The 16,903-nt window shown below is 36.8% G+C and overlaps 1 protein-coding gene across 1 annotated transcript; it reads right to left on the bottom strand.

The window, feature by feature from the left end:
- Positions 1-1,454: 1,454 nt before the first annotated feature.
- On the bottom strand, positions 1,455-2,393 carry LOC118703271 (olfactory receptor 4L1). Its single transcript, XM_036410124.1, has one exon. The coding sequence runs from the start codon at positions 2,391-2,393 to the stop codon at positions 1,455-1,457; it is 939 nt and encodes a 312-aa protein (XP_036266017.1).
- Positions 2,394-16,903: the final 14,510 nt, after the last annotated feature.

Here is a 16,903-nt window from a genome sequence, read left to right on the forward strand (position 1 = left end):
GGAGTTTCCTCAAAAAACTGAAAATGGAACTCCTATTTGACCCAGAAATCCCACTGCTAGGAATATATCCTAAGAAACTAGAAATACCTATCAGAAAAGATATATGTAGCCCTATATTCATAGCAGCAAATTTTACAATAGCTAATATTTGGAAACAGCCTCGGTGCCCATCAGCAGATTACTGGATCAGAAAACTATGGTACATATACACAATGAAATACTATGCTGCCACAAAAAGAAGGAATTCTTACCATTTGCAGCAACCTGTATAGTATTGGAGATCATTATGCTAAGTGAAATAAGCCAGTCAATGAAAGAAAAAGTCTGCATGATCTCACTCATTAATGGATAACAAAGAACATTATAAACTGATGAACCAAAAAGAGATACAGAAACAGTAAAGCATCAATCAGACTGTCAAATTATAGCGGGAAGGTTAGGGAGATATGGGAGAGATAAGAGATTAACTGAAGGACTTGTATGAATGCATATAAGCATAACCAATAGAAAAAAATTCTGGGGGGGGGACATGTATGGGATTGGGGTGGGGAGGCAATGGTAAAATATGTACACATATAATACCTTAATAGAAAATTTTTTAAAAATTAACTATAAAAAAATGACAATATAGAAGGGCTGGGAGAGTATTATGCTAAGTGAAACAAGCTAGTCAGAGAAAGACAATTATCACATGATCTCACTTATATGTGGAATCTAATGAACATAATAAACTGACAAACAAAATAGATCCAGAGACATAGAAGCAGGCAAAACACTGAGGATCCTCAGGAGTAGGTGGTGGGAGAGGGAAGAGATCAACCTAATAACTTATATCTTTATATGATTAATCCATGGACACAGGCAATAGTGGGTGAAGGCCTAGAAAGGGGCAGGGGTGGGGAGGAAGGGGGTCATTAGGGAGGAAAAAGGAAAATCTGTAACGCTGTCAACAATAAAGATATATTTTAAAAAAGAAGAAATCTTATCTACCACCATTCCACATTAGAACATGAGATGAAAACTAAGTTCTCACTTAATATAATTAGAATATGTTTGGATTAATGAAACCTCTGGCATTCTTCTTGCTCTTCATTCATCTTTGTTTTAAATGAAATTGTGACATGAATATATTTTCCTCAAAATTTTGACATATTACCTTGTCAAGTAAGAATAATAAAGCTCTAATTAGTCATGTTTATTTCTTTGCTAGTACTATAAATGTATATTGAATGCCTATGTAAAAGTACTCAATGATTTTATGTCTGTTTTGATGCAGGCTGCTAATTATCATTATATGCTATTACTGCATTGTGATCATTAAAAATATTTTGTTAATTTTTCTGTACTAGTTATTATTTTAACATAAGAACAGTGAAACCATGTGTTATGCATAATCTACTAAAGTTCTGTTAGCATAGTATTTGAGAGTAGTGTTAATTTTATTGTGCTTAAATTTAGAAGTTCTGCATAGAGCTAACAAGTAGGAACCGTAATTTTCTCATGGCCACTTGCATTTTCTGATTTCTCAGGGTATAAATGATCGGATTCAGGAAGGGTGTGATAACAGTGTAAAATACAGAAAGGATTTTATTGCCTGCAAAGCTACTGAATGGCCAGGCATAGATAATGATACAAGGTCCAAAGAACAGAGTGACCACAATGACATGTGCAGACAACGTGGACAGAGCCTTGGAGAGCCCTCCAGATGACCTTTGCCACACAGTGCCCAGGATGACAGCGTAGGAGACAAGCAGGAGGATGAAACAGATAAGTGAGAGCAGCCCGCTGTCAGCAATGACAAACAGTTCCAGGGTATATGTTTTTATACAGGCAAGCTTAATCACAAGGGGGAGGTCACAGAATATATTGTCTACCACATTGGGGCCACAGAAAGGCAAATTCACTACTAGTACCATCTGGCTCATGGTGTGTATAAACCCAATTATCCATGAAAGGATCACAAACCCATTCAGCAGGCGACGGCTCATGATTGTCCTATAGTGCAGAGGTTTACATATGGCTACGTATCTGTCAAAGGCCATGGCTACCAAAAGCGTCATCTCAGCACCCCCAAACAAGTGTATAAAGAACATCTGGGTCATACAGCCCCAAATGGAGATGGTCTTGTGTTCAGTGAGAATGCCTGTGATCATCTTGGGTGTGGTGACAGTGGAGAAACACATGTCCAAAAAAGAGAGGTTCTCAAGGAGGAAGTACATGGGAGAATGAAGGGTGGTGCTCAGTGTCACTGTGACTATAATGAGGATGTTTCCCAGTGCAGTAGCACTGTAGACCAAGGAGAATGTCACAAAGAAGAAAATCTGAAGTTCCCATCGTCCAGAAAACCCTAGTAAAATAAACTCAGTCACTACAGATTCATTTTTGAGATCCATTTACTCAAATCAGAAAAGTCCCAGAAGTTCTTTTCTATGAAGAGAATAAAAAAAAAGCCACAATTAGCATCAATGTTTTTTTTATTTATATTTAATGAATAATAGTTGGTGATATGAGAGCATCTAAAATATATCAGCACATCACTATAATTTGAGATGAGTCACATCACTTAGTAACAATTAAAGAGCATTTGAAGAAGTTTGTTTTCTACTGTATTCTATAAAAAAATACTCATCTATTGATCATGACTTTGTCACTAATGTGTTCATGGGGAAAAATTAGATAAATAAGTAGATTTTGAGATTATGTTACCTCAATATATGGAATTAGGATTTGCAGATGAAGGAATTGTATTATCCTATATCTCTGAGGTAATTTGGAAAGGTTATTCTACCGTTCTAAAATAAATAGATGTATGCACACAAAATTAGAAACTAACTAATACATGTAAGTGAGTCTTTAAATTCTTTAAAAATAATTTTGCTTTTCAGTTTCTGTTGTGTAGTATACTGAGAAACATGGGCTCAGCCTCAGATATTTTTGCACTTGTTTTCAGTGAGGAGTGAGCATATTATGTGTAAGTGTACATATGTGGTGTTTTAGGAATAAACAATGAAATAATTCAATCCTAACATATAGATTTTGCCAGGTTGTAATATATTACACTTAATTGTCTTTACTCAACTTTTTAGACATTGTTCATGGAATCTAGAGTGATCAATTTTGATCAGTGACATTAGGTGATTATTGTGTGCTAAGATCTGTTCTGTTTCTCATACATTAACACATTTGATCCTCATAACAATTCCAAGTATGATTATTATTCTAACTTTTGCATATTATAAAACTATGGCATAGAAGTATTAAATGACTTACTCATGGGTACACAGCTAAGGATCAAAGCTGGTATCAAGCCCCATCGGTCTGATATCAGAATCTGGGCTCATACTAATATATCACATTGCCTCCAAAATTAAAGAAATATGTACTTATGGTTAAGTTATTATATTACTATATATTTATTGAATTCATATATCACATGTAAATCCCTTAGGAGATATGATTCAATAAGTATATTGGAATCCCTCTATGTTGTAATTAGTGGCACTATTTTTTTCTTATATAGAATAAATCATTGCCCTATGGTCTAGAAAGTTTATAATCTAGAGAGACATAATTATCAAATAAAAATTGCAATAAATCATACAAGAAAGTATTAAATTTATTACAGGATGTATGTAACATGTATGGATTTTAAAATAATGGAGACCAATTCTAAGTGACACTTCAGATACTGCTCTACGTTATTATCTTCAAAACATTTAAAAGTAAAAACAATTCTCATGGTCAATAAACAACAACAACAACAACAACAACAAAAAACAGGCTTAGAGAATGTGTGAGGATTTATAGGAAAAAAATAACTGAAAGCAATGTAAAGAAAAAATGGTGTATTTAGATAAGGGACTGAATTAAGATATAAAGATGCATAGGAAGTGTCTGTTCTCTTTTCTCCAATGACCTGTAATTCTCACCTTATTTTCATTTCTACTCAGGTTCTTGTAAAAAATATCACCATTATCCAAACTTAAATCCTTCAATTACTTTCCTTAATTATATACTTTAAGAAATAGATGGTGCCTATAAATTAGGGAAAATAAAGATGAAGGTGATGGATGTAGTTCCTGTAGGACAACCTTCAGGAGTACACGGAGTGGATGCTGAGAGACTGGGTCTGGAGGAGCACAGAGGACCGCCACCACACCATGCCTTCTGTGAAAAGTTGTGTTACATTATTATCATGTACATGAGCAGAAATTTTGTGACAGTGATTAATATAATTAGAAAATGACAAGTCTTGATACTTATTAGATGGAATGAATATGCCAGTTGTAAATTGGGAATGAATACCTACCTTTGTTACATGGAATTTTATGCCCTAAGATACAACAACAGAAAAACTTGTCTCAGTGGCTGGAGTCACTGAGACAAGCACCAAGCACCAAAGAGTTTCGGGTTCAATTTCTGGTCAAGGACACCTACCTGGGTTGTAGGTACAAACCAGGCCCCAGTCAGGGCATTTAGGGGAGGCAACCAATCGATTTGTCTCTCACTCAATGTCTCTCTCTCTTCCTTTTCCTTCTCCTCCTCTCTCCCTTGCTCCTTCCCTTCCACTCTCTCAAAAATCATTGTAAAAAATATTCATTGGTGAGGATTAACAACAACAACTAATATAATTAAGCATAAATTGATTAAGAAATATTTTATTATGTCAGAGGGAAAGCTGGCATTCATTTATGTTACAGCTTTCCCAGCATTTTGTTTCTCTTATTGCTCTTCTGTTTTTCTCAAGCAAGGTTTCTAAAAATATTTCTTTAGTTCTATACTTAAATGCCTATTCTTACATTATGAGTATAAAAAGGCAATATAAATAGAAGGAAATAAACGATCATACAGTTTAGAAAAAAAATCGATTGAAGAAGAAAAATTTATTTCTCTTGAATAATTAATTGCACATTTTATTGTAATTACTTTTACTCAATTTGTGATGCACTTTGGATAATGATATTAGAGCTAGGAATGAAATTAGTAATACTTATTCTCCACACCTTAATTAATAAGTAAAAAATCAAGATCTATCAAATTAAGTAAATTCTCACAAGTCTTAGAGACAGGACTACTTCAAAGGAATGTGGTGAGTATTAGGCAAGATAATACATATATAAGCTCTTGGTCAGGCTCAGAATGAGCTCTGAGAGCGTATGTGCTGAATCTGATTCATTCATGTAAGTAAATCCAAGATTATAATCCTGAGAATTTTCCATATAAATCTCTTTTAGGAAAGGAATGAGCCAATACTTATTAAGTACTTGGATCTGAATATTTTTGTTTTTGCTTATGCATTAAGATTATATAAAATATATTAATATACAACTAACTTATTCAGGTAATTATTTCCTTCCTCTTTTATTATAGGCAATTTAAGAAAATAAATACAATTTTAATCTTTATTGATTTTATGGTTTTTAAAAGTTATAAATAGTTATGCTAAGTTTCAGAGGGACTTCAAAAACATAATGCTAAATAAAAGAAGCCTGACATAATAGACCACATGTAGTGCAATTTCATTTATATGAAATGCCCTGATAACACAAATTCATAGTCAGTGGCGGTCACCTTGAGCTGGGGACTGAGTTCAGATGGGCACGAGTTTTCTTTTTGTGATGATGAACATGATTTAAAATAAGATTGTAGTGGTAGTTGGATAACTATGCAAATATAATAATCATTAAAATGTATACTTAAAATAGGTGAATTTTATACCATGTGAATTATATTCAATAAAACTTAAGCTATTATTTTACTCTTGCTCTTAAGTTAAAATAATTTTTAATATATTACTTTAGCATTTTAAATGCAGATTTCTAGAACTATCAGGCAGCTTGTACTCAAATATATTACAGTAGAAGACAATCATGCCGAAACTGGTTTGGCTCAGTGGTAGAGCATCAGTCTGCAGACTGAAAGGTCCCAGGTTCAATTCCGGTCAAGGGCATGTACATTGGTTGTGGGCACATCCCCTATTGTGTGCAAGAGTCAGCTGATTGATGTTTCTCTCTCATCGACGTTTCTAGCTCTCTATCTCCCTTCCTCCTCTCTGTAAAATATCAATAAAATATATTTTTAAAAAAGACTATCAATGACATACTGCAAATCCCATCCAATCTAATTTTAAAGTTTCTTAGTGTCCCCTGTTTGAATTTATGTTTTTACTGCCTTATGTGTCAGGAAAGTTGCATTCTCTGGTTTTGTTTAGCAGTATTGTTAATAATTTTCCAACTATGTAAAATACTCATAATAAATTTCCTGAATTAATTCACATTTCCCTACATTTCCCTAAATTTAAACATCTTATAAGGACTTCTCCTCTTTATTCATTTAACATTGCATTTATATTTGTTGTCTAATGGCAAGTTTTATACAGAGACTTTTCCAAATATCTAGTTCTAGTCTCTAATTCTCCCTCGTCAGCTCTTTCTCCAATATGCTTACTTACATGTTCTGTCAACACTTGAAACTTGATTTTAAAAAAGAAAATATTCCTATTGTGCAAAATAATTATGAGTTTCTAGATTTCCCATTATTTTTTATGATGGTATGAGTTATTAGATGCTCAGGATTTACTTTTCTTAAGTTTAGTCATCATTCCTAAGAACTTACCACCTACTGTCAAATTTTACTCTGCTATGTCACTTTGAAAGCATATGTCCTTTAAATTTTTATAAAAATTGTTGGTTATAGCACAGTGTGAAATAGTTATGTGACTTCCCAGTGAGAGGATTTCATATCTCAAAGTTACATCCATTCCTTTCAGCAAACACAAAATTAATTAAAATAGCATCTTCACTACATTAAACTTTGGATGAATTAACTCTCTAGAATATTTCTCTTACCTGTTCTAAAGGCATAGTATGAGGCACAACATGTTCACAGGATTTTTAATATTGAAAATCTACCTTTCACACTCTGTGGCACTCTGTATCAAACTCTGCATACTGTGTTCTGCCTCTTTTGTAGAGATGTGAACCACTTTGGAGGCATATTTGTTGGAGCTCTGGGAATCCAAATTTCAGTGGGAGTTGTTAAAACACTGAAGCTGCTGCCGTAGCATGACCAGGAGAGAGGTTTGTACTTAATTTTGGGCCCTGTAATATGCTGCTATCTCTGAGCATTGCATGATTAAAACAGGCATGAGAGTATTGGGTGGTTTGTTGCACTATAAGTGTAGACCCCTCCTTTCCCTCAATTGACTCCCAAACTATCATCTCTCCTTCCTTCTGACAACTTTGTAGATAATTTTTTAGATGGATAATATCCAAAATTTTCTGAGCATAACATCCTCAATATAATAATTGTTCTACATATGTTATAGATTCATTACTAAAAGCAGATATTATGTACAACACCAACATACTCAGAAATTAGAAAGAGAACGTTAAGATATGTTAAATAATTTAAAATGTGATATACATTATTGGTACTGTTAAGCCCAGACTTCGTGATCCCCAAGGACCACCAGGGAGCTGAGTCCGATGCAATAAACAAAAGAGCCTTCTCCATGCTAGCATGGGCTCTGTCCCACTCACACCGGCAGCATGGCGGAAGAGAGAGCGAGTTTCGCCCAGTCCAGGGATTTTACTCCGGGTCGGTGGTGATGTCACTGCCTTGGCTAACCCTGATTGGGCTGAGTCCAGTTACAAAATGGAGGATAACTCTGCCCTGCCTCACAGTGGAGTCAGGAGCTCATCCTTGCCCCACCCTGCCCTCTCAGGTACAATGATCAGTTTATGCTCACTAAATTATTAATAATAAATTTTTATTTAGGTATCCTGCTATTGAAACTGGACAACCAATGGGTCAGAGCTACCTTTCACTCTTTGAGCCAATTAAGCAGAGATAGGGTTGAATAATAGATGAGTGGTTATTCCAATGCTGGCAGTATGGGAGAGCAGCTGGTCATCCACAAAATCTGCTCTCTACCCCTGCCCCCACATAAACCAGCTGCTTCTATGGGGTACAAGGACAAAGATTACATGCGAAATGGGCAAAAGGAATAAGAATGGATATAATGGTTATAGGTTATAGGCAATGTGGGCTGGGATTTTGCAAAGGGCCTGGGCTGGGAGTTTGCAAAGGGCCTGGGCATCCAGGGACTCCATTGTTTCCTTTCACAACAAAGTTGTTAATCTTTCCATGATAATAGGCAGCTCCCTGATGGGTAGGATGGACTACATTTCCAGGTGAGCCAGATTGGAATGCACTTTCTTTGTCTTTCTTTTTAATTGATTTCACAGAGAAAGGGAAAGGGGAAAAGATAGAATCATAAATAATGAGAGAGAATCATTAATTGACTGCCTCCTGCATTGAGGAGGAAACTGTTACCTATATGAACTTGTTATCTAAATGCAGAGGACATGGAACTGTGAACAATGCACTGCCCTGGGGTGGGGGTGGGGGGTTATGCTGGTGCCAGGATGGGCCATAGGATGTGGCCTGACATCTGGGGGCCTTCCTGGGAGCCCTCCAGTCAATATATATATAGACTCTCTGCATGTCTCTTCACTCTGATTTGGAAATTATTCCCGGAGTCCACTAGTGTTAATAAATGGGGTCCCTCCCTTTCTCTAGGAAGGGTGCTTGGTATTTCTTTGGTCTTCTGTAACATATGGTTCCCTCTGACCAGCAAGTTAACCACATTTTGGCTTTGTTTAACCTCCAGTGAGTGGACAGGGTTTGGGGCCCAGGTGCACAGGATAGGCCTCCAGGAGGTGCGCCCTGCTGATTTTAGAAGAATTGAAGGGGGGGAGGGGGTGCCTCCAGTAGGCCCTCCCAGGCCTCAGCCCAGGACCTGGCCAGCATCTGGAGAAAGAGGACGGACACCTCTGGATCTGTCTATAGAATCTGTAAGGTAAGGATCTCAGTCAATAAGGCCTACTCCAAGTGAGTGGAAGGGGGAGCAAACATTCTTTTAAAAATATTATATATTCTGGTTCTTAGGTAGGTATTGATTCATGACTTTTATATTTTTTGGAATATAAATTGCACTTCAATAAAAACAGGTTTTAAGAAGTATTTAAGTGTAGACTTAAGGTATGTTTAGTTTAATCACCTCCCCAGAAATTATAGGACTTTGGCAGGTAAATCAGGAATTAGGACTCTGGAGATGAGTGAATTTAGATTCAATTAAGGAATTGTGGGTTCACTCTTCTGTTTGTTTGTGTGTGGGACTAGCCAATTTGCTACTGATAAGGGAGGCTGGATACAGCTTTAACCCTCTTTTAGGTTCTCACTGAGACATCAGTTGAGAATTCTGGTCTGGGGCGTGGGTTCTGGGAGTGCCCCCAAGCCCATCTGGAGAGTTGGGCATTATCTGTTCAGCTCTGGTCTGAGCTAGTCTGAGAGGGTGTGAGTATGGATATTTGTGTGTCTTGGCATAATTATCTGCTAATTGATTGGTCTGTGTGAAATTCACCACTTAACCCATAGATTGATGTGGATTTTTGTCATAGACATTGCTTTTATCAATATTATGAATTATTATAGTTATGAGAAAACATAGGCAGTAAAACCACAGACATTCCTTGTAGCAGTATCTTTGCTGATATATTTCCCAGGGCAAAGGAAACAAAGGGGGGAAAAATAGATGTGACTACATCAAACTAAAAAGGTTCTCATAGCAAAGGAAATTATCCACAAAAATGAAAAGGGAACCCACTGTATGGGAGAAAATGTTCGGCAATGATATGTCTGAAAGAGTTAATTTCCAAAAGAATTTATACAACTCAACACCAGAAAGACAAACAACCCAGTTAAAATATGGGCAAAGGACCTGAATAGACACTTCTCCAAAGAGGACATACAGTTGGCCAATAAACACACACACAAAAATGGTCAACGTCACTAATTATCAAAGGGATGCTAATTAAAACCACAATGAGATATAGCCTCACACTTGCCAGAATGACTACCATCAATAAAGTAGCCAATAATAAGTGCTGGTGAGGATGTGCAGAAAGGGAACCCTAGTGCACTGATGCAACCACTGTGGAAAGCATTATAAACTTCTCTCAAGAAATTAAAAATGGAGCAGCCTTTGACCCAGTAATCCAACTTTAGGGAATATAGTTTAAGAATCCTGAAACACCAATTCAAAAGAATATCTGCACCCCTATATTCCTAGCAGTGTTTACAACTAGAGGCCCAGTGCACAAAATTCTTGCATGGGGTGGAGGATTGGGGGTTCCCTCAGCCCGACCTGCATCCTCTCAGAATCCAGAACCCCTCAGGGAATGTCTGATTGCTGGACGTCTTGCAATCCAGGACCACTCGCTTCTAACTGCTGGCCTGCCTGCCTTCCTGATCGTCCCTGACCCCTCTGCCTGCCTGCTTGATGGTCCCTAACCACTCACCGGCCACCTGATCACCCCTATCCACTCACCTGCCTGCCTGATGGCCCCTAACCACATTTGTCTGACTGTCTAATCGCTCCAACCACTCACTTGCCTGCCTGATCACCCCTAACTGCCTCTGCCTGTCTGCCTGATCACCCCTAATTCTCTCTGCCTGCCTGATCATACCTAACCACTCACCTGCCTGCCTGATTGCCCCTAACTGCCTATGCCTATCTGCCTGATCACCCTTAACCACTCACCTGCCTGCCTGATCACACCTAACTGCCTCTGCCTTAACCCCCACCACCTTGGCTTTGCCTGGAAGGACATCTGGAATGACGTCTGGAAGGTCATTTGGCTGTCTGGTCTAATTAGCATATTACACTTTTATTATTATAGGTAGCTAAGATCTGTCAACAGCCAAAGTGCACATAGTAGGTGAATGGATTAAAAAGTAAAAAACCTGTATAATATAATGAACAACATAAACTGATGAACAAAAATAGAGCCAGAAACATAAAAACATCGAACAGACCATCCAACCTAAGAAGGAAGACAGGGGTGGGTGGTGCTAAGAAATGAACCAAAGGACCAATATGCATATATTTGAGCATAACCAATGGACACAGACAGTAGGGGGGTGAGGGCATGTGCTGGGGGTGGGAACTGCTGGGGAGAGGTCAGTGGGGAAAAAGGAGACTTATGTAATACTATAAAGAATAAAGAATTTTAATAAAAGCTGTTGTACATTTATACAATGAAATATTATGGAGATGTAAAAAAAAAAGGAATTATTACTCTTTTTGACAGGATGGATGGACCTGGAGATTATTTTGCTAAGAGAAACAAGCCCGGCAGAGAAAGGCAAATACCATATGATCTCACTTATATGTGGAATCTAATGAACAAAATAAACTCATGTCAGAGGGGAGGGTGTGGGAGGGACTGGATGAAAGAAGGTGAAGAGATTAGCCAAAGAACTTCTATACATAGCCCATGAACACAGACAACAGTGTGGTGAAGGGGGAGGAGGGTAATTGATTAGAGGTGGGCAAAGGGGGGGTTGTCAACAATAAAAACAATAATAAAATAAATAGACATTAAAAATAGGATTTGTGGAACAGATGTGTGACTTTTCACTGAATTTCAGCTTTATATAAAACTACATATTCTTACTCATTCAGGAGATATTTCTTCCTGCTCAAAGTTTCTGTTCTGACAATATATTCTTATAATTTGTATTGTTATATTACAGATAAATAATTATTGAGCTTAACAAAAATAACACCTATACACACTTTGAATAATTATTAATCCTAATGGGTTAAATATGAAAAGAAAGAAACATCAATTGAACTATCAGCTATTAAAGTGTGTATACATTTGGGGGGCCATTCTTTATACACACATACATATATATTGAACCCCACACATACACTTTGAAATGAACTCGGAATTTTCTTTATTTTTCTCATTAGTTTATTTTGTCTAAAAAAAATGATACACAAGTGCCCTCCAGTGTGGCTCAGTGGTTGAGCCTAGACCTATGAACCAGAAGATCCCAATTTGATTGCTGGTTAGGGCATATGCCCAGGTTGCAGGCTCATCCCCAGTGTGAGGCATGCAGGAGGTAGCCAATCAATGATTCTCTCCCATCATTGATGTTTCTCTCTCTCTCTCTCTCTCTCTCTCTCTCTCTCTCTCTCTCTCTCTCTCTCTCTCTCTCTCTCTTTCTTCATCTCCCTTCCTCTATGAAATCAATAAAAGTATATATAAAAATGATATAAAAGTGACATTTTCATTTCCTAATTATAGTTCAAAACAGGAAGAGCTATCAGTTTATAGGCAGTAAGACATGACACATTTGGCACAAGGTAACTAATATAAGAGTAAATAATGCCCTGTGAATTTTTGTCCTGCTTTTAAAGGCCTAAGAGGAGAAGAAAACAAACAAATACACTATTTCAGGATCCCATTGATTTAAAAGTATATTTTTTCTTTTTAATGTGCATTATGATTAATCATTTTATTTAAAAAATGAATGCATGCCAATGATAATAAATTACAGCATAGTATTATTGAAAGAATACATAGCTCAATAAAACCCAATACAGAGCCGAAAAATATACCCACACTATATAGGCAATGATCTTTGACAAAGAAGCAAAAGCAATTTAGTGAACAAGAAGGTGTTTTTACCTCTAAAATTGACAAAATTTTCATATTAGATGTTTCTGAGTGCTGGAATTGTATATATTAATACTTTTCACTTTATTTTAAACTAGAGGCCTGGTGCATGAAATTCATATAGGGGGTAGGGTCCCCTCAGCCCATTTGCACCCTCTCTAATCCAGGACCCTTCAGGGATTGGGCCTAAACCGGCAGTCAGACATCCCTCTCACAATCCTGGACCACTGGCTCCTAACCATTCACCTACCTGCTGGCCTGGTCACCCCCAACTGCTCTCCCCTGTCGGCCTGGTCATTCCTAATTGCCCTTCCCTACTGGCCTGGTTGCCCAACATGGCCTGCTGTTTGGTTGTTCATCCAGTAGTTTTATTCGAGGCTACCCTTGACTTTTTATATATTAGGATTCATTTATTTAAAAAATATTTATGAGCTCCTACTTTGTGCCAGGCAGTTGACAAATAAATAACTCCCTGCTTTCTTGGATATTATATACTGTATTGGACAAAAACAGGTAATAAAATAAATATGTGAACATATATCATGTTAATAGGGAATAAGTACTGTGGACAAAAGTATTGTAGGGAAGAGGAAAATGGACAATTGTTGAGAGTGGGTTGCAAATTTGAAGAGATGGTCAGGGAAGGTCTCACATGGAAAGGTGATATTTGAGGAAAGGACTGAAATAAATTATGAAGTGAATCATGCCAATCAACACCTTGGGAAAGCACATTCCAGACAGAGGAAAAAGTAAGTCCAAAGTCCTGGGAGGGGCGGGGACAATGTGGAACATTCTAGGAACAGGAGGCCAGTAGGGCTGAACATTGTAGAATGGAGAAGAATGACAGGTCAGAGAGAGGAATGGGAGAGGAGTTGAAATAGAGAAAGGGTTACATGGACCTTTATGGTAGAAAACAAGGAAGGACTTTAGCCCTTATTTTAAGTAAGATGGGAGTTATTGAGAGTTTTAAGAAGAGGAGATTACTGGATTTTCATTAGGTGATTCTGGATGCTCAGCTAAAAATAAACTAAAATAGAACAAGAACAAAATTGAGACTAGTAAAGAGGCTACAGCCATAAGAGAAGATGGTTTGGGCCCAGATGGTAGAATTTGAAAGAGAGATCATCTATTCAAGCAGTTTTGTGATGACAGAGCTAGTAAAGACTTGTTAATATATTGCATGTGTAATATAAGAGAAAATGTTTCTAACATAGTATGAATCCAATATTTTGGGCCAGAGATTGGAAGGATGGAATCACAATTCACCAAGATTGGTTGTGGGGTAGGGAGAAGGGGGATGAAGCATCAGTCTGGAATATTATGTGTGAGGTGATACTAACACATTAAAGTTGAGCTGTGGCAGTGGCATAGGATGCTAGCTATGGGACAGGAGTCTAGAGTTCATAAGAAAGATATGTATAGAGTTAATCAACATGTGGATGAAATTAAAAGCTGGACAGATGGAGAAACTCTCAAAGAAAATTGAAAAAAACAGCTGGTTTGGTGGAGGGAGACTATGAAAGTAGATTCCTGAGAAGGCAGTGATACATTGTGTCAGATGCTGCTCAGGAATCACATAGGAGACCTACATAAAGATCATTGATATTATTGATGATTATGACAAGAGCTGTTCAGGTGAGTTGAAAAGGAAAGAAACTGGCTGAAACTAGTTTGGCTCAGTGGCTAGAGCATCAGCCTGTGGACTGAAAGGTCCCAGGTTCTATTCCGGTCAAGGGCATTTATCTTGGTTGCAGGCACATCCCCAGTAGGGGGTGTGCAAGAGGCAGCTGATCAATGATTCTCTCTCATTGATGTTTCTAACTCTCTATCCCTCTCTCTTCCTCTCTATAAAAAAAATCAATTATATATATATATATATATATATATATATATATATATATATATATTTTTTTTTTTTTTTTTTTTTTAAGAAAAGAAATTGAAAGCAGGGAGCATAAACATGCCAGCCTGAAAAGGGTAAATACTGTGTATTCCAACTCTATGACATTGCAAAAGGCAAAGCTACAAAGACAGTCAAAAGGTCAGTGGTCACTGGCTGCTTGTGGGTAGAGGGAAGGGAGGGCGGAATGTACAGACAGAGCACGTGGGATTTTTAGGACAGTAAAATTATTCTGTTTGATGCTATAATCATGGACATATGACAATGCTATTTGACAAAGTTTATGGAAATGTAAATCATTGACATTTTAAAATAATGTATCAATATTAGTTCATCAGCTGTAACAAATGCTCCACGCAAATGCAAGATATTAATAGGGATAAATCCATGGATGTTGTGTTTGTGGGGGGGAGATTATATGGAAAATATTTTCTGATTAACTTTTTATAAAGCTAAACTGTTATTAAAACATCTACCACTTTTCTTAAGTATAAATAACTTAGAGAGCTTTGCTGTGAAGAGGAGAGAAATATGTGGAAAGAGAAAGGTGACAAAGGACTTTATTTAAGGTGAAAGAAGTGTGGTTATATGCTAAGGGGAAAATTCAGTAGGGAGAAAAAAATGAATGATGCTGAAGTGACAGTGGAGAATTATCAAAGTATGTGCCCTGAGTAGTAGAGGGGATGGATTCTGACACTCAGATGAAGAAATCGGCTTCTGCAGGAGCAGTATCCATCACCCAGTCTCAGGAGAGAGAAAAGGAAGCATGGTTCAGATGCAGGTGTATGGGTAGATGTAGTGGTAGGAGCTTGAGGAATCCTCTTCTGCTCCTATTCTCAGTGAAATAGGAAGTGAGATGATAAGCTAAGAGTGAGGATGGGAAAGGAGACATTAGAACATTTGCTATACTCTGAATATTATACCATGCACGTGATTTATATTCATAAACACTGTAATTTTGATTATTTTAAAAAATAAAATATAAAAATTAACCCATTATATTTTTGGTAACAGATTTTTTTTGAATGCTGCCCTTTCAGTGTATTCAGGAGACTTGATTTGGTTAAGTTAACTAGTTAGGGAGGCAGTGGCAGAAAAGGCTTTTGTTTGGTTAGGGGAGACCTGATATTGGTTCTGGATCATCATCTTGATCCCATTCCAATTCTGTGGCTAATGTGGTGGCATTTTTCCAACAACAGATAGCAAAGATTGTAGGCAAAACAACTGTCTTGATAGTCTAGTCTTTGTATTATTCTGGAAGTCATCTCTGGATGCCTAGCATATTGTATGTTCTGGACTTTTGAACTATTTTATGAGCACATAACTGACTATATTATATCATACTACATATGTGTTTAAAATAACTAGAATGCAATAGCATCCCAACTGATCTATTAAAAAACTATCATCATTACATGCAGTGTGAAATCAACAGAGGATAAGATCAACAAAGAGCTATGAGTCATAACAGTCTGCTAGAAGTAATCATGACATCCTGGAGAAAAGAAAGTGAAATGTTTCCATGACCTTTCCACATAAAAATGACCAGCTTTCTTTTCCCTTCCTCTAATTATGGGGAAAATATACTTATAAACATAATTTCCCCATTGGTAGGTTTACAGTTGTGAGTATGCAAAACATAAAGTTTACTATTATATTATGATTTATTAATTATTGTATTATTTTCTAAATAAGGAACTGAAAACCTCCTTTGCCCCACCCTTATTTTTCAACTCTTTGATATTTGCACAGAATCATGTGTTTACAGCCCTAAGTAATTTATAAACTATATTAGAAAAATCACTCTGATGCTTCAAACCTTAGAATGACATTATTATTGTTACCAAAAAATCAAACTCCATATTCAGTTCATAGACCCATTTGTGTGTTATACACCAGCAGTATCTCTAACTTTAACTCTAATTGTTTCACATTCACTTATTATATAACAGTCAATTTGAATTTTGTTGTGTTTCTCAAATATACCTAGTTCATTACTATCTTCAGATTGTTGCACTACCTGTTTTCTCTGCCTAGAATGCTCTACCTGTAGATATTTGCATGGTTTGCTTTTTTTGATATCAGCCAAAATATTACCTCCTCAAGAAGACCTGTCTTGATAAACTGGAAGTAAACCCCCTCCCACTCCACCCTCTCTATCATTGCTTTTTAAATTTTTTAGGACACTATCCTCCCTGAAACTATGCTATTTATTTTTTATCTTAATAGCTGTCTACTTTCACCAGAGGTAACTTTAGGAGATCAATAACTTTACTTGTCTCATTAATAACCCTTTCTTCCCCCCCCCCAGAAAAATTAATAAAAATAACTCTTTCTCCCAGTGCCTAGAATAGTTTTGACAATGGGAGATGTATACATTCCCAAAACACTTCAATAAATGAAGTGTTTTGGGAATGTATATATTTCAGACAAAATTCTCCAGTCTTGATTTTCATATTTTTCCCTTCCT

Source organism: Pipistrellus kuhlii, unplaced genomic scaffold, assembly GCF_014108245.1.
Source record: "Pipistrellus kuhlii isolate mPipKuh1 unplaced genomic scaffold, mPipKuh1.p scaffold_m20_p_1, whole genome shotgun sequence".
Taxonomy (NCBI): domain Eukaryota; kingdom Metazoa; phylum Chordata; class Mammalia; order Chiroptera; family Vespertilionidae; genus Pipistrellus; species Pipistrellus kuhlii.